Source organism: Canis lupus, chromosome 3 (genome assembly GCF_048164855.1).
Source record: "Canis lupus baileyi chromosome 3, mCanLup2.hap1, whole genome shotgun sequence".
Lineage (NCBI taxonomy): Eukaryota > Metazoa > Chordata > Mammalia > Carnivora > Canidae > Canis > Canis lupus.
The window spans coordinates 37,763,235-37,781,953 of NC_132840.1; the positions used below are offsets into that span (position 1 = coordinate 37,763,235).

General features: G+C 40.3%; 1 protein-coding gene and 1 long non-coding RNA gene across 4 annotated transcripts in view; both read right to left on the reverse strand.

Moving 5' to 3' along the window:
* Positions 1-517: 517 nt before the first annotated feature.
* On the reverse strand, positions 518-3,525 carry LOC140630381 (uncharacterized). The gene is made up of 2 exons (XR_012028148.1): positions 3,385-3,525; positions 518-1,542 (listed from the first exon to the last, which is right to left on the reverse strand). It is a non-coding gene; the product is annotated as an uncharacterized lncRNA (long non-coding RNA).
* A 10,221-nt stretch (positions 3,526-13,746) lies between these two features.
* The window catches only part of OMA1 (OMA1 zinc metallopeptidase), a 71,850-nt gene continuing 66,877 nt past the window's right edge, over positions 13,747-18,719 (reverse strand). For all 3 annotated transcript variants that reach the window (XM_072820425.1, XM_072820427.1, XM_072820426.1), the window contains one exon: positions 13,747-14,199. In XM_072820425.1, the coding sequence (XP_072676526.1) occupies positions 13,987-14,199 (213 nt within the window). In that variant the 3' untranslated portion in view covers positions 13,747-13,986. The remainder of the gene's footprint in view (positions 14,200-18,719) is intronic.

Consider the following 18,719-nt stretch of genomic DNA (forward strand, 5'->3'; position numbering starts at 1 on the left):
TGCCGTCTGCTCTCCCCGCCTTCTCTTTTTACAATCCCATTTTCTTATCTCTTGATTATTAAAAACTGAGTGGGAAAAATTAGAGAGGGAGACAAATCATGAGAGACTCCTAACTCTGGGAAACTAACAAAGGGTTGCGGAAGGGGAGCATGGTGGGGGGATGGAGTAACTGGGTGACGGGCACTGAGGAAGGCACTTGATGGGATGAGCACTGGGTGTTACACTCTATGTTGGCAAATTCAATTTAAATTTTAAAAATGTAAAAAAAAATCTAAAAAAAAAAATGAAAACGTACACATATTGCTCCCCTGCTACTGTCATAGCCACTGGGGATTCAGAACTAAGGATTTGAGAGTCTTCTTTCTTAGAGCTCATGGTCCAGCAAGAGTCTGGGAAAGGGAGAGAGTAGACACAAGCACAAAAATAACTAACTACTGCTCACACAAGGAACAGACACAATAGACTAAGACCCAGCTGCTGGCATGTGACAACACAGATCCAAGATTTTCCACTAAAGCCAGTTCCAAATCATTTTAACATTTTTTTTAAAAGAGGCACTTTGTTGGGTATGATTCAATATGTATTAATTTTTTATGGAATACTTCAGGCATATAAAAAGCATAAGTACAATGCACAACTGTGTACCAACTCTCCAGCTCAAAATAGAAAACCTGGTTGCATTCTCCTTTCTTTTCTATCCCCAGTGGTAACCTCTCTCCTGAATTTGATGCTTACCATTCCCTGGTGTGTTTTTATACTTTTATTACATGTATGTGTATCTACAAACAATGTATCACATTGCTTTACGCATTTTCTTCTTTGCCCTCCAGGTATTTATTTCCATCATTTGCCTTTTTTTCAAATGAAGTTCTCCCACACATTTTAAAACTTTGTATATAAATGTTACATACTGTACGTATCACTCTGTGCCATTTTTTGGTTTTTGCTCAACATTATATTTTTGAGCTGTCTCCATGTTGATACCTATATCTCTAATTCATTCACTTTCACTCCTCTATAGTATTCCATTCTATAACAATATCACCATATTGATCTGTTTCCTGGCAGTAAACAGTGAGTTGGGGAAATAGTATCACTAAGTCTGTCCCTTAGAGTCCTCCAAGAAGCAGACATGAAGACGGCATTAGATGTACAAGAGAGTCATTGGAAAAACACATGAGTGATGGGGGGGGCAGGAGTAGGCAGGAGAGCCTTGAGACCACCGTGAAGGTCTGACACATACATGTGCAAAGGGAGTGGGGAGGAAGGAGGATTGAATCAGAAGAGCTTCTGACTGTAGCACAGTTCTAAGAGACTCAGTAAGGCCAACAGGAAGCCCCTGAGCAAAAGTCATCCTCATGTGAGGCAGGAGTGGCTCAACCCAGCCCTGGCACCCCTGCTGTGCTCAGACACTGGCTGAGGTAGTCCATGGTGGATCTGGTGGTATGACGGCCGGAGCATTGGTCACCGATGTTCTCCACAGGTTTTCTTGAAGCAGGGAGGGGGGTTCTGAATGGTGCCACATTTTGTGTGACTGCCATACTATAAATAAACGAGAGAAGGTAAGTTCTTACTCTGTCTGGCAGACTTTAGTTCATTCATTCATTCATTCATCCTCTACCTCTGGGGAAAAAAAAATGAGATGTTTGAGAAGGCCATCATAGAAAGAGTGATTAAAGATGGGTCCTAAGGGACTGTTTCAAGCATCACTGCTGGAGCCAGAAGTCTCAGTAACCCAGTTCCATTTATTTTTTGGTGGCTACGCAGAGCTCAGCTGTCAGGAATCTACAGTTAAGGTTCCAAGAGGCTCTGTGTTAAGGTTCTAGAGACAAAGAGACCTGCATTTCATTCTTCCCTCTGCCATTTATACAAGTCATCTCACTGCTATAGGTCTCTCACATTTTTCTTCTGTAAAATGAGGATAACCAGACCTATCTCACAGAATTGTTATGGGACTAAAAGAGATAATATAAGCATAATGTTTGATACACATAGTAGGTGTTTTCAAAACCATTAGTTTCTTCCTCTGTCCCTCTAGATCATTGTTAGGGATCATTTTTGGATGCAATATTTTTTCTTGAACTGAGAAATGTTTAAAAACTTAGAACCCTAGTTCTGTAAACTGCAGCTATCTATAGCAATTGGGGTAAATCGAAATGATGTCCACTGAACCTTCTTATTCATACCCATCACTCTTTCTAAAGCAGCATTTGTGATTAATCTCACTCTAGGGCTAAATCGGTCCCAAGCGTTTCCAAGGCACTTGATAAAGAAGCTCTCTGATTTATAGCAAACACCATTATTGAGCGGTGGCAGAGAGAGGCCATTGGGGGATTTGTCTTGCTGGAAACTCTGTCTGTTGGAGTCATTTCTTCTATTTTCCTGGATAAGAGCTCAATTTATTTCAAAATAGATGAATGAGGTCCTTTTTTTGTTCCTTTGGTGGGGTACGAAGGAGAGAGAAGTTGCACATATTTTAAAAATAAAGAAGAATACTTAATATTTAAATTTGGAAAGTTCTTTACAGCTTACACAGACATCAGGATTCAATAGAAGGCTAAGCACATAGTAGGTCCTCAATAAATGTTTGTGGAAGTGTATGGTCATCTCCTTTAATCCTCATAGTGGCCCTGTGAAGTACACCAAGTCCATTCTTCCTGTTCAGCAAAGGAGGAAGCTGAAGTTCACAGCTAAGAAACAGCACAACTAGGACTCTGATGTAGACTCACCTGAGCTTTACCCCTCACCCACCCACTCATGACACCGTGACCCCCCACGGCCCAGGAGCAGAGCTATCTATCATGCCCATTCTTTGAGCACAAATGCCTGACAAGCCACTTCCTCAGAGAGAAAACCTGGTCAGCCAAGGCTGCAACTTATTTTTCACCTGGTTTTTGGGTTCATTTGGTTCTATTCCAGAACACATTTATGGAACATTTGCCTCTTACTGAGAGTCCATCTTCCTTACTTTGTCTGCTCAGAGCCTGACTCTCCTCCCCAACAACCCTTATAGATGGTCATCTTGGCTTGAACATTTCCAGGGACAGAGACCTCCCTACCCAGTGGAGCTGTCTGCTGTTGAGAGCTCTTCTTATTTGATTAGGCCAGCATATTGCTCTGGAATGTAATTCCCTAGACCTTAGTCTTGGCTCCAGGCAGAAGAGTAGCAGAAAGAAAAAGCTTAGGCTCAGGCAGACATGGCTTAAAGCATAGCCAGGCCACTTACTATCTCTGTGACATTGATATTTAACTTGCAAAATGTATTATTTAACTGATAAAATGGAAAGTGGAACCAGTAATATTTTATCAGCAGGAATTCTTCTGAGTGCAAGTAAAAGAAGACTCAATTAATAGTGGCATAAACAATAAAGACAATTATCTCACTTCACAAAGAGTTTCAAGGGAGGCAGTGCCAATGTTGGCTCAGCAACAAGGTAATATTAGGGTTCTTGGTTGGCATCTTCATGATTCTCAGGTTCATGAGAAGGCCACAGCAGTAACACACATCATATCTTAACACAGCACCTGCAAAGCAGAAATAGAAGTCAGAAGTTACAAAAAAAAAAAAAAAAAGAGTTTTATATAGGGAGGGACGTACTTGCCATCTCTGGAAAATATTACATGTTCCTTTATGCCTCATTGACCAGATCTGGTCACATGCCTAACTCCTATATCAATCACTGTCTTTGATGGATAACGTTGCCTTGGTTGCCTTAAATGGGCAGGACACAGCCACCTAAACAGAACAAAGTTTTGCTGGAAAAGAAGAGGAATAATGGCTATTGGCTGGGCAGCAACGGTATTGTAGTTGAGGGTAAAAGGGAACATATGCAAAGTGTTTAGTAGAGTCTCTGACACGTTTTACTCTGTGTTGACTATTACAATTGCCTCTTATTGTTATAAAAGCTAATAAAAGTATCCAACTTCTCTCTGACCATCTCCTCTCCCGGCAAGAACTTGAGTTCATTGTTAAATTATGCTCTACCTTGATGATCATGCTCCCTGGCAGAAAGGATAAAGGGGTCATAGGTAGGGCTGCCTTGTTACACAACTATCCTGGGTGTTATCTACATTGTTATGCCAGTGAATGGTGCCCCCTGGAGGGTGCAGTTTATACCTTGTGTGACCATTAAACTTGGTCCTAATAGGAGTAAAATAATTATTTCTGTGTCATCTGTCTTCACCATACTATCTTCTCCCAGAAGTGTTTCCCTCCTGTCCTTGGAATATTTGGTCCCAACATAATCTTTAGATTCAGGGTTTGTCCTTTTAATTTTAACTTTTAGCTTTTTTAGTTTTTTTATATTTATCATTATTACTTTTCCTAAATCTCACTTTGAAAATTAGCCTGAATCAATAACTTACCAACAAAAAGAGGGAGAAAGTCAGTGGCCAGTCATGAGCTTGACCATGGGAGCTCTGTCTGCCCTCTTTGTATGTCAGTGACGCCTAGCCTAGGGTGAGGAGGGCTTTCTGGCTCTGCTGGGACATTTGAAATAGTTCAAGGAGAGAGATGTCACCAGCAGAGGGCAGAGAAACCAGAGCAGGTAATGTCTGATTAATACCCAATGTTACCTTGAGTAGAAAACAAATGATTTTGTTGAAAAATATTCTTATGTTTGTTTCTTGACATACTCTGACTTACCAAAACAACAACAACAACAACAACAACAAAAATCTCCTAATTTGAGGCCTGGCCTCAAAGAAATGAATCTCCTCCTCTCAGATTTTGGTCCCAAACTTTCCTTTGAAAATCATCTTTGAGGGTAGCCTGGGTGGCTCAGCGGTTTAGTGCCGACTTCAGCCCAGGGCATGATCCTGGAGACCTGGAATTGAGTCCCACGTCAGGCTCTGCATGGAGCCTGCTTCTCCCTCTGCCTGTGTCTCTGCCTCTCCCTCTCTGTGTGTGTGTGTGTGTGTGTCTCTCATGAATAAATAAATAAATAAAATCTTTAAAAAAAAATGAACATCATCTTTGGAAGTGGACTACAAGCCACAAAGTTGAGAGGGAAAAATACTACATGCATAAACCCACTGCCTTCTTACAGGTGCTCTGGAGGTAGATATTACCAAATATTTGGGAGGAGTGAAATTAGTCCTGGGAAAGTAAAATAATTAATCTAAGGTCATCTGATTTGAAAGATATTTTTCTACATTACACTGTGTGTTCATGCATTATATACCAACCAACCAACCAACCAACCAACCAAAAAGCCAATATACTGACACCTAACACCTCCAGGTAGCATTAATCTGGGGCCCAAAAGCTCAGGTAGTCCAAACCATGATGTCTGCACCAGGTCACTGAGGCTCCCTGGGCTCTGATTTCTTCATTCATATATAAAGCGGGGCAATCATAGCCACCTCACAGAACTGTTGCAGGAATCAAATAAATATGTCAAGTGCTTTTGGGGCCTGGTTTGTATGAGGTCTCAGTAATGAATGGTGACTCTTATTATTGCTCTGATTACTGATCTTATTGTCAGTAACTTGATCTTGCTGAGCCCTAGTGACCACATCTCCAGAACAATCCAACCCAAATGTCCTCTCCAGAATAAGTTTGAATGCTGCTAAGCAGGCTCCTCAAGACTGGTTTGTCTTCCCAGCCTGCCTTTCCTTCACGTTTCGACTCCTGACAGATTTCTGTGCTCTGGACGAGGCCATTGAGTGGTGACTCTGCAATCTGTTCCGGCTGTTAAATAAACTTCTCCTGCTCCCAGACGAGCTGTCACATTTGTGTAAATACCACTTTTTGCTTGGACTATGATTTCCAAGTCAAAACTCCCACTGCATGGGTGGCTATTAGGGTCACTCTAGATCCAGAGCCCATGAATCACAGATAATAGGTTCAAACTGAGAGGCTGCTCTGGGAATTGACTGTGTGGCCTGAAGGAGAGATGATTAGCTATTGTACTTAGGCATGTTTATGGCTACTCTGGGTATCTGAGCATCACTGTCCATGTCACTACCATTAGAAGAGGTAGCACTATGAAGGGACAATAAGCAACTCATGCCAATACTACTGTTTACAAGGCCGATTTATATCTCATAGACTTTTGACTTCCCCAAAACAATCCCCAGAGATAGGGATTATTAGAACTATTTGCAGTGAAGACACCTGGGTGACTCAGCAGTTGAGTGTCTGCCTTCAGCTGGGGGGCGTGATCCCAGAGTCTCAGGATCGAGTCCCGCATTGGGCTCCCTGTATGGAGACTGCTTCTCCCTCTGCCTGTGTCTCTGCCTCTCTCTCTATCTCTCTGTCTCTCTCTCTCTCTCTCTCTCTCTCATGAATAAATAATTTTTTTTTGAAAGAACTATTTGCAGTGGAACTATGGGCCAGTTACTTCACCTCTCTGAACTTGAGTTTCTCTTCTGTTAAGTGGAGTTGTTATGGGGATTCAATAATAACAAGTTTGATAGTGACCTTCACAGTTTGGTTTCCCTTCAAAGCAGGCCCTGAGGTAGGCACTAAGGTAGGGTAGGTGGGCACCAGGTCATTTGGTAGCGATTGCTGGGAAGCACATGTGGAGAAGTAAATGAAGAGAGTGGTAAGGAAGAGAAGCTTATACAGAGTATGTATCAATGAGCAGGTTAAAGTTCTGGGTAACGGGGGTCCCAGTCCCACCTACTGGCAAACTGTGGAACATACCCTAGAATCATCCCAAAGTATGAGACATTTATCCACTGACACTGATCCCCTGGATGTGAGACATTCTGCAGGAGTTAAATGCCCTGTTCTTCTGAGATGCCCCTGCTGGTGGCTGAACAAAATCAGGAGGTGCCAGAGAAACCCCTCAGCAGAGAAGGAAGCAGCAGGGTGAGAAAGGTACTGGAAACTCTCCACCCCAGCTGCAGATGATCTTGGGTGGCCTGAGGGCCCTCACAGGTGGTCCTATGTACTCTTGATGCACATATCCTCTACATGCTGAGGAAATGGCTGAGCTCCAAGCATATGTTTAGGCCTCCCACCCACCACCATGAAACCCCAACTATTACCACCTCCAGTTTCCAGAGGAAGAAAATTGAGTCTTACAGAATAAAGTAATTCACTTAGAATGAGCCAGCCTCATCTGGCTTTCATTGTAGATGCTGAGCTCTTAAGGGCAAGCCTAAGGAGAATATTAGCCTGCTTGATAGAATGGGGAGACTCACAGTGAAGAGTTTGCTCAACAACTTTGAAAAGCAATGCTAGCCACTATTATATTCTTAAATTGATTGAAGAGATGCATCTTGAGCAGTGCTTTGGATCAAGAGTAAGAAAAAAAAAAAAAAAGAGTAAGTAAGAAAGATGACTGCAACAGAGCTCCAACCCCCAGGTGGCTCCCAGGTGGAGGGTGGGCTTGCCGTGCAATGTGGCAGACATGATCTGTCTCCACGACATTCCAGTGAGGATGAGCAGAGGCTCTGAGAGGCATAGTGGCTTATTCCATCATAGAGCTTGTAAGGAAGACAGGCTCTGAAGCCCAATCTTCAGACCTCAAATGCTCAGTGGTTTCCTAAACTAGTTCCTTTGACAAGAAAGAGTTGGGTATTTGTGATCAGCTCAGATCAAAGCTAGCGACCCAAATAACTTTGGGTAGTTGTTGAGTCAAATAAGTCTATGATTTCAGACAGGGATAAGTGCTATGAAGATAAATAAAGCAGAGAATAGGGTTAGTGAATGAGTGAGTGGAAGGTAGAGAACTGGTAGGATTTTTCTTTTTTTTTTTAAAGATTTTATTTATTTATTCATGAGAAACAGAGAGGAGAGAGAGAGAGGCAGAGGGAGAAGCAGCCTCCATGCAGGGAGCCTGACGTGGGACTCGATCCTAGGTCTCCAGGATCATACCCTGGGCTGAAGGCAGCACTAAACCTCTGAGCCACCCGGGCTGCCCTGGTAGGATTTTTCTGCACCTGCTATGGAGTGTTTGTGGGAAGCTGGGTTCTGGGAGGAGGTGATATACCCTGGCACATGGGTGAGGCTTTCCCCTCACTGCCTTATAAAGTTCACCCCAAAACTGCCTCAAGCATTCAGATAACCCCTATTGCTCACTTGTCTGTATTCATTCATATGTATCCATTCATTCTTTCTTTCGGTCTTTGGACTTGTCAGTGAGCACTTACTATGTGCTGATTTGCATTCCTGAGGGCTTCTGTGCCCTTGTAATGAACTTGTTTCATTCAGCTGGTTGGCTCACTGCACGCGTTGAAAGATGGTGTTGAGAGGGGAGACCATGGAAAGTGTCAGGGATTATGGAGCAAGAGAAAAGATTTGGGCCCTAGAACAAAGGAGGACCCCAAATAAATGTTTCCTGCATTGCCCTAACAGTCGCTCTCATTTACTTTGTGCGAGACAAAGCAAGTCAAAGTCAGTAAAAGCTTCTGTGTATCATAAACCTAGTTAAATTCCTAGGCTATCTGTGTGACCTTGGCCAAGTTACACAGTCCTGTGAGCTTCCATTTCCCTGTTAATTGGTAAAATAACCCATGCCTTGAAGAGGTGCTGTGAGGATTAAAGGGAGAGAAAGGATATGGGGTCTTGTCCTTAGCAGGACTCGCCAAACATGAATCCTCATTCTCTCAGTTCATCATCTGAAGAGTGGGCTGGCCAGAAAGACGTTGACTTAAGCATCAGAAAGTAGAAATTGATGGAAACCAGTTACACTCTCTAGACAAAGATCATTATAGGATTAATAGAATAACTGGGTTAAATACACACACACACACACACACACTCATAAGTTGGACTAAAACAAAACATGGTATAAATAGGCTTCCCTTTGTCTTACATATCTTCAATTTTGTGTTGTACTAGATCAGGCCAATGGCCATCCTTTTGGAAATGATCTCTCCTAACTAATAATCTTACAGCCCAGACTAAAACAATGTTAGAATATAAGAATCAGCAGAAGTATAGCAGTTTGGATACTGTACAAAGTATACACACATAACTATATTCAAAATCCATAATAATCCTGGGAAGTAATCAGGGCAGATGTTACTATCTCATGTCCTCCCCCCTCCCCCAATCCCTGCAGAAACAAGACTAGTCATATTGTCCTTGATTCTCTCAAGGCTACTATAGCATCAGAGGAATAGTTGTAGAAAAAATAAAATTCAACTTGTTGGTTTCTGTACAAAAACAGTAATTACTTTAAAGACATCCTTAAATATAGACCTTTAGGTAGATCATCCATTATTCCTAACCCACAAAAATATAGTTCTACTTTAATATATTGGTCAAAATTAATACATGTCAATTTTACTTTCTTTTATAGTCTAAAGAAAAAAAAAGCAATCGGACTTTAGATCCCTGTTGACCAGGATGAGGTCCCAGGCCCCTTGTGGTCCTCACTGATGGCACTGGGACTCTGCCAGCTATGCTTAATATTTCAGAGAGCCTAACTAAAAATTTTATATTTTCTCTCACATAATTAGGCCACCCAGACTAATTAAAATCACAAATTTTTCTTTTGGCTGGAATTTTGATAATACCAGAGATCACATGACAATCAGAGGTCCTGATTGGTCTTTGATGATATCACAGAAATTCTGAGACACGGGGGCAGGACCACACTGTGACTTACACCCCATGCCCAACTAACTCAACCCCTAAACAGCTGGCACCCCAAGAAGCCTTGGTCTTGAATCTAGACTCTCCACCTCTTCAAGACAGAACTCTGTGCTGTCAAAATCCATGCAGTCAGGTCAGGTGAAAGGAGTCCTTGATGATTGAAACGCTGGGAGTCACTGGCCTACCTCTGAAGGCTACTGGTTTTCTGTTAGAAGTTAGGGGCTCTACACTGACATAGTTCTTTCCAGTAATAAAGTGAGAGGTATTTCTCGGCACAGATTAAGGAGCTCTCCAGACCCTAATAAAAACATGTCATAAGATGATTCACAGGAATTGTATCCCTCATATATATCAATACTCTTAAAATGAATATTTTTACCACCTGTCATAGAGTATTAAAATGAATGCTTTTAAGAGAAAGGAGGGTATTGGCCCTACGGTTCACAAGTGAGGGGTGAAGGGAAATGAGCAGTTTTCATTGCCACTTCCTTTATGAGATCTGCCAACTAAAGTGGTAGTAACTGGATGTAGAGCACAGGTTTGGGGGTCAGAAGATGAGGGTTTGAATCTCAGTTCTGCCATTATGAGCTGAGTAGTGCTGGGCACACAGTTGCTTAGTATCTCTGAGCTTCCAGATAAAAAATGTAGGTAATACCTCCCTCTCCAAAGAATTTGGTATTGCTCAAGGAGCACTGGATTACAAATCAAGAATCCTTTCCTTCTCATCCCAGTCCAGCCATCGACTTGAGGTGCATCTTGGATAACTTGCATAATCCTTCCAAGCTTGAGTCTTCTCCTTCCTAAGTAAATACCACCACTAATCCTTCCAGTTTCATAGGGTGGTTTGGAGGGTAGGAGATACTTCAGGTTGTAAATGATAAAGCCCATATTCTAATGCAGATTTACTACCATGTCAACATAAAACTTATGTTACCTTGTTTTTGCTCAGATTAAATATGATTTTGGACCAAATCTACAAAGAATGATCTTGTTTCTGTGCCTGCTGAAAAAGGATAAATGTTGGCACTGACTGTAACCATCCTCAGCTCCAGCCAGGCAGGATCACCCCATCCCCTGTGGTTGCTTCTGAGTTGCTCTTTAGAGGGTGCAGTTAGTATTGAGGGTTCTGTTTCAGTATTTGCAAGGTGAGCCACTCTTCTCAACGGGATGTGAATGAAGCATGTAACTCTGGCAGCTGCACAGCTATCTTGACACCAGCAGAGAAGAGTGAAGCCAGAGCTGAGAAAAATTGCAGAGGAAAAGAACCATTGCTCTGATATCATGATCCTTTGGACTAAATCATGTCCAAAGCTAGTGTACTTCTGGGCTTTTTTGTTAGGTAAGGCAATAAATTTTCTTGAGTTTCTTGAGTTGGTTTTTTTTTTTTTTTTTTTTCTGTTCTTGGAAGTAAAATAATCTTAAATACATCGAGTAACATTGAACAAATTTCATTAACCCTCTAAACTTCAGATTCCTGGAGTATAATGGGGGGTAATAGACTACCTATCACAAATAGGGCTGCAGTGAGGTTCAACAGTGTTTGAAAAATGCTTAGCACCGTGCTTGGTACAAAATAAGCATTCAATAAATCATGGCTATTTTTATTGTTTGGAGCTCTACACATTATGCTAAATGCTTTCAGTACATCATTTGCCTTCATCATTTCAGTCTATGAGGTAAGATTTCTTATCCCCATTTACAAATGAATAAGTGAGGGTCAGAGGTGAAATGTTTTGCCCAGGGTCCCATGGCTACAAAGAGACAGATTTCATAAGGTGTCTTTTCTTTCCTTTTCTCTTTCTTCTTTCTTTTTTCTTTCTTTTCTTTCTTTTTTCTTTCTTTCTTCTTTCTTTCTTTCTTTCTTTCTTTCTTTCTTTCTTTCTTTCTCTTCTTTCTTTCTCTTTCTTTCTTTCTTTCTTTTTCTTTCTTTCTTTTTCTTTTCTTTCTTTCTTTCTTTCTTTTTCTTTCTTTCTTTCTTTCTTTTTCTTTTCTTTCTTTCTTTCTTTCTTTCTTTCTTTCCTTTCTTTCTTTCTTTCTTTTCTTTCTTCTTTCTTCTTCTTTCCTTCTTCTTTCTTTTCTTGTTTTTCACTATTCTTTGACCAGATGATGTTGAGTGTACAGTATCAGTAAAATACTAATTGAATACCCACAGTGCGCCAAAAATTATTAGGTATTAGGGACATAGCAGTAAATATATATATTGTTCTTTCGTTTGGTTTCAGAGGACAGTTGTACAACTGCCCAGGTTCTAGAGAGATTAGATTGAATTTGTGCCCTGTATTTATTGGCATCATGCTCCTAACAACTGAGCAACTAGCCAATGACACCTAAATCCTCTGGGTATATGAAAAGCCCTGACAGTAATGGTATGCAACTAAATGCAGAACTTAGGTCTTTTCCATATACAACTTAGACCTTGCGTATACATATTATATTACATTTCAACTGCTATTTAAGTTCTCCTAAAACCCTGAGCTGAAATGTAACATTTCTTTTACATTTATTGATCCCATGGGTTAAAAAAATATATCTTTTTTATATTCCCTATAAGGTATTCTCTATATATTTTGTGCTCTGTCAACTTGTATATGTTTCCTGGAAAGTCTGAACAGTACAATTAGATGTGATAATGGGATGGAAGGAAAAATAGACTAGGGCCTCCACTACACTATTTTCTTAGGAAATCTACAGGGAAATCTAACGGTGTGTTTTACTGTTTACCTCTAGGTGACATTCTCCAAATGACTTTACATGTTATGGAGAGCCTCTGACAGAACTGCAATCATGGTCAGAGTGTGAACAACGACCAGAAGAACAGTTAATCTGAATCTCCTCCTTGCAAGTGTTGTCTTATGTACAGATCAAGACATTCCTTACCAGGAATCTCTGGTAATTTAAAGAGCCCCTGAAATTCTCTTAACAGCTAGGTACCTATTTTGTCTAAGGAAATGTGTCAGGACACATCCCAAATGAGGAGTCACCAGCTTCTACAGGCAGAGGGAGAGATTCTTATCTGCTAACCTGCCTCACCCAGGCTCTTCATGTACAGTTTTTGGTAGAAGGGTCTGAGAAGGAACACCTGAAATGACATCTTGCAGAGAAGTGATCCTGATTTTATAATTAGATTTTTACCTGACTGAAGCCATACATGAGGAAGCTAACACACACCTGGAGATGGTGCCTGTTTCTCTGATAGCTTAGTTTTAGGTACCTGCGAGTTGTGAAGATGGACAGATGTGCAGTCAGATAATCTAGGTTTGCTCTTTCTAGGTGAGAGACACCGGGTATACTACATAACCTCTCCAAGCCTGGTTCTCACCGTGAAAGGAGACCGCTGCAACCTCCTTCATGGGTCCCAGCTCATAGTACACAGTCAATAAAAGATAGTTTCTTTCCCTTTTAATTCTCCAATAAACTACTTAATATAACGTGTTTCAAGAATAATGTCCCTCTTGTGAATAGAAACTTAACATCACTAGACTTCACCAGTTTGGGAGTACAGATAATTTTATACAAATAATAATACATTTTAGAAACTTATTTCCAGACTTCTGTAACAGTAATTTCTGAGCACTGCTAGGGCTGTGCCTTGTGCTCCCTGCCCCATCTTCTTCCAGCCCTTAGGTGATGTCTGCTGCCCAGGGAGATCAACTTGGGGGCTGCACCTTCTCCTGCCCCTCCTGGGTATTCCCTCAATGAGAACGGGGTCACTGGCTTCTCTGAGAACCCCTGAGATTCCCAAATCATACTATTGTAAAGGAGCCAAGATGATACAACTTTCTGTTAGGACTTTGGACTGTCAGTGGCACACTATGTTTGCAAGGAAGCGACCCTCTCTTGCCATTTTGTTTCTCACTCTGTCACTTGGACCACAAAGGTCACTACTTTTCCCTCCTGTGGAAACAGTTTAGCTTCTGCCTAGATAGCCCTTTTCCCCTCAGAGTCCATAAGCGAGGGCCAGGAAATTCTCCATCCCAAGGTCCCCTATTCCACATAATCCTATCCTAGTGCAAGTCAATTTCTGCAAACGGATACTTCAGATGGTCAGTTTCCCAGTTCATCATAACCACCCAGACTCTGAATCCCAGTTTATGCTCGGCCATAACTCTCTCTACATTAAGAATTACTGCACATTCTGATTTTTCATCCACTAGAGGTCTGCCTTCCAAATGAAAAGCAAGTATGAGACAGAGTAAAATGTGGAATATAAATTTATTCTGTGACATTTTCCTCATTGAAGATATTTTAAAATAGATTAAAATACATCAATATTTCATGAAAATACCTTGAAGAATTTAGATAATACTTGTAATATACATGATTTGACCCTGAATATACATTTTTTTATCTCAAACATCATTTTTTAAAAAGTAACATAAAAATGGTAAGAGTTGATACATTCTTCATATATCCTGTGTCTCATAAATTTTAATTCAACTGCCAGTTCTTTTCTCAACTATGTATGTTAAGGGTATTTGCTTCTGTTGTTGAATGGTAAGAGTATCCATTTTCTGTTTCTCAGCAGTGATTTTTAGGTTTTCTTTCTCCGATTCTTCCAGAAAATGCTTCATGCTGAGTTTGAATAGTAATCGAGGGTCTGGTCCTGAAAGTGGTGGGCAATTACAGATCTCTCTAATTTTAAGAGCCTAGAAATAATACAAAAATATACATACATAAATGTATTAAAATTTTTCCAGTAATTCCTAATATGCTCTTTGTAATACAATGAAATATAAGAAAACATTCTGTATTTTTTGGAATAAAAGGTGTCTTAATTACAATACATGAAAGAGAACCATACAGAAATTCAAGAAACATAGTTACATTTTCATTATTTGTTCACACAGTAATGAATATCTGAAGTGACTGACTGATGTCCTATTGGAATAAACAAGACTTCTTATGTGTCTATGATTTTAGTCAAGCTAGGCCTGATCGTAAGAACATCCATCCAGATTTTAAAAGAGCTGAAGACTCAGAAAAGAAAACAATGCATGTAGAAATGTGAACATACTCAAAGAAGATACACATAACTAGGGCAGTCGAGGGAGCACTGATGCTAATAACCTAGGAAAGTAAACAAATCAAAATAATGATAGTTTTTAATTCCAGGAAAAATAAAATGCTATAGGAAAAGTAGTCACAGTATACAACATGGCTCAGCTGTGAGGGGCGTTTAACAGTTTTAAAAACACCGAAGCTTGACCTATCCAAAATCACAACTAAATACTGGGAAGAGGGAAAGCTGACAGCTGACCATGTGTGTATGTGCATGGGGTATGCCCCAATGGTAAGGGGAAGCTTAGTTCTCATCCCCTACAGAGTAAGTAAACTGGTAATGCCTAAAACTGAAAAGTTAGGAAGTAGCAATATAAGTATGTTTGTTATATAGTTATGGTGGGAAATACCAAAAGTATCATTTAAGAGAGCTGAAAATGGTTACCCTTAAAAAATTTAGGGCAAGGTAGAGGGACTGCAGCTTTAAATAACTAGACTTGGAGATCTATGTGATTCTTTAAAGTGGATACATAAATGACCTTAAGATATAAAAACTCTGGTTTCATTCATACAGGGAATATAAAAAATAGTGAAAGGGATTATAGGGGAAAGGAGAGAAAATGAGTGGGAAATATCAGAGAGGGTGACAACATGAGAGGCTCCTAACTCTGGGAAACAAACAAGGGGTAGTGAAGGGGAGGTGGGCAGGGGAATGGGGTGACTGGGTGATGGGCACTGAGGGCAGCACTTGATGGGATGAGCACTTGGGTGTTATACTATATATTGGCAAATCGAACTCCAATAAAAAAAATATACCAAAAAAGACATAAAAACTAAAATAGAATTTTTTTTTTCTAAAATAGAAAATTTTTAAGGAAAAAACATTTTATATCTAATGGGGGTTAAAAGAAAGATATTTAGGGGAGGGACCTAGTTTAGTTTTTTATTCTAACTTTTTATAGTGATGCATGTTAAGGGAAGTAAGTAAAGCAGGGAAGGAGACAGTCAGTATTTGGGGGTTAGTAAAATTTTGGAAAGATTAGCCCGGTGAGGTTTCACTGATAAAATAATGATGGCAGTGGGGAGGGGGTGCTGCTTGTAGGGGTGGTGCAGCGAGGAGGGAGGGAGACCTGAAGGACATGAGGGAAGAGGTCACATGGGTACTTGGAAGAAGAGCATTCCAAGAGGCAGCAGCAGGAAGTGTGAAGATCTGAAATGGGAGCATGCCTGGACTGTTCTGGAACAATGAGGAAGCCAGCGCAGCTGCAGTGAGCAGGGTAGGGGCAAGAGCAGATTATGTATGATCTCATGTGTCATGGTAAGGATTCTAGGTTTTACTATGAGTGGGCCTGCCCCTGATATCTGTGGGATTCATGGCAAGAATGTAACTGGACGCTCAAATATCATGCTTAAATATTGAAAGCGGTAAGTCAAGCTAATAAACTACTACAAAAAATATGTTCTATTCTCCTACTTTGAAGAATATACATTGAAAGTAACCCTGAAAAGCAGGGTTGAATTCTGCAACATATAAGGTTGCAGGGAGCCTGGCCATCCTCCTGCCACTGACCTGCCATCCATTCCCTTCTTCTCCCATCCCTGGTTTAGCAGGCACTGTGAGGGGTCTTGTGTACATGTATCCAAGGGAAGAGAGCCTAGGAGCAAGCTCAAAAGGGTTTGAGTGAGGAATTCCATCATCCCAAACACCCAGAGTGCCACGTGGTAGGAGCACAGGTTCTTAAAAGAGTATTCCTTTAAGTTCCAAGGGAGAGAAAGGCATGAAGCCAGAGGCAAACCAAAAAAAAATTGATGAGGCCAGGGCAGAAGCTTGGACCTAGGAACACTTCTGATTCCAAAGGACTATGAGTTACCAAAATAAACTAAAGAGGAAAAAGCATTAAAGTGAAATTCTGTGGTGACTGGGCCTTATCTGAATTTTCTTTGTATCTCACAATCATATACTGAGCATTAAAAAAAAAAAATGTTTATTAAAGTAAACCGAACTGAAAAATTAAGCAAATGTTTCACAACAAAAAGACAGACCCTCAGCTAAATGGTGCCCTGCTGTCTGAACCCAGCCACCTGTAAGAGTGGAAGATTCTATTACGATTTGCAGTGAGACCTCAAGCACAGACTGAGACTGCCCTGGCAAAATGGGGACACACGGTCTACTCCTTTCCAACCACGGTGATGTCCTTTTCCAAGTGAGAAGCCACTACATTATGGCTGCTATATCACATGCCTAAGACATTCACTGGGGTCAGTAAAGGGGCAAGTATGGAGTCCAGCAGGTAAGAGCTGGTAACAGCTGAGTGAAGCCATGAGAGAGGTGAAGCAGCAAATGAAAGGAAAAGCAGAATGCCATATAATCTTTTATATTCAGTGAAAGGTCTTCTCTCTCCCCTAAGTTCTTTTTCAGCATTTTCACATTCAGCCAATATTTGGAACACCACATTGAGTGAGGTGCTAAGCACATATCAGTCTGAATAGTCATGGCCCCTGCCCTCACACAATTTACCCTGCATTTCCCCATTACAGGGTACTTGAATTGTTTCCATAGGTTTTTTTGTTTTGTTTTGTTTAATAAATTACCCTATGGGGGTGCCTGGGTAGCTCAGTCGGTTAAGCAGCTGCCTAAGCTCAGGTCAGGATCTCAGGTCCTGAGATCAAGCCCTGCATAGGGCTCCCTGCTCAGTGGGGAGTTGACTTCACCCTCTCCCTGTATCCCACCCCCCTACTTGTGTGCACATGCATGCATTCTCTTTCTAAATAAATACAGTATTTAAAAATAAATAACAAATTACCCTATGAAAATCTTTGCTTAAAGAAAAAATGTTATTTTATAACCTCCATTTGGGTTTACTTGAAGTATACCCCCAAAACAGAATGATCAGAACAGAGTATAATTTTAGTTTATACAGGACCAGATTGCTTTCTACCAGGAAGGCTTTGCCAACTTATAATGTTTTCAGCATAAAGGCCTACAAAAGTTATTCATAATCAGTATAACATAGTATTTCATGATTTTTATCCAGATAACTGTATCATCTCAAACCTCAGAATCCTTAGAAATCATCAAGTACAGTTTACAGATTGAGGAAACTGAACCCCAAAGAGGTTAAGTGACTGGCAGGGAACAAAAAATTGCTTGGCAAATGTTTATTGCAGCTTTATTCATAACTGCTCAAACTTGGAGAAACCAAATGTCCTTAGAATTTGGTTACCTTAGTAGGTAAATGGAGAAATAATGATCTGTATTACATCTAGATAGTGGAATATTACTGAGCACTAAGAAGGAATGATCTATCAAGCCAGGAAAACTCAGGAAGGAAACTTAAATTTTTTAAGCCAAAAAAATCTATCTAAAAAGGCTGTATAACATATGATTCCTGCTACACACGTAACATTTTGGAAAAGGCAAACTATGGAGATACTAAAAAGACCCATGGTTGTCGAGGCTGAGCAGGGAGAGAGGGTATTTTTAGAGCAATGAAACTACTGTGTGACACTGTAATGGTGAATACAAGTCATTGTATTTGTCACAACCCACAGAATATACACCAAGAGTGAACCCTCATATAAATGGACTTTGGGTCCTGAAGATGGGCCAGTGTAGATTCATCTTTTGTAATAAATGTACCACTCTGGTGCAGGACTTTGATAGTGGGGGAACCTAGCAGAGGCAAGGAGTATATGGGAAATCTCTCCTGTACCTCCATGACATTTTGCTGTGAACCTAAAACTGCTCTTAAAAACAGTCTAATAAAAAAAAATTAAGAGGGGCATAAAAGTGAAAGGGCTTAGAAAAAAAGGGATTAAAACCCACTTTTGTTGTTTTTGCTTTTGATGCTTTTATACAATGCTTTTGTACTAGTTTTTTTTGCACCATATTTTGTTTCTTAAATACATTTTTTACTAAATAAATGTCCTTTTGAGATGTATAAGCTATGCTTAATTGCTAGAAAAACTATGTATTTTTCTTTTTTTATTTTTCATAAAGGTTTTCTCTTAATATTTCTACATGTGTGATTTGTTTCTCTCCTCCATCTAACAAAACCCTATTACAAACCACATACATTTCTATCAAATTTCATCTATTTTGCATAGTAAGATTTTATCACCTATGTTGGTGAAATATTTTTATTTCTTACTTTCCTTTTTTTCCACA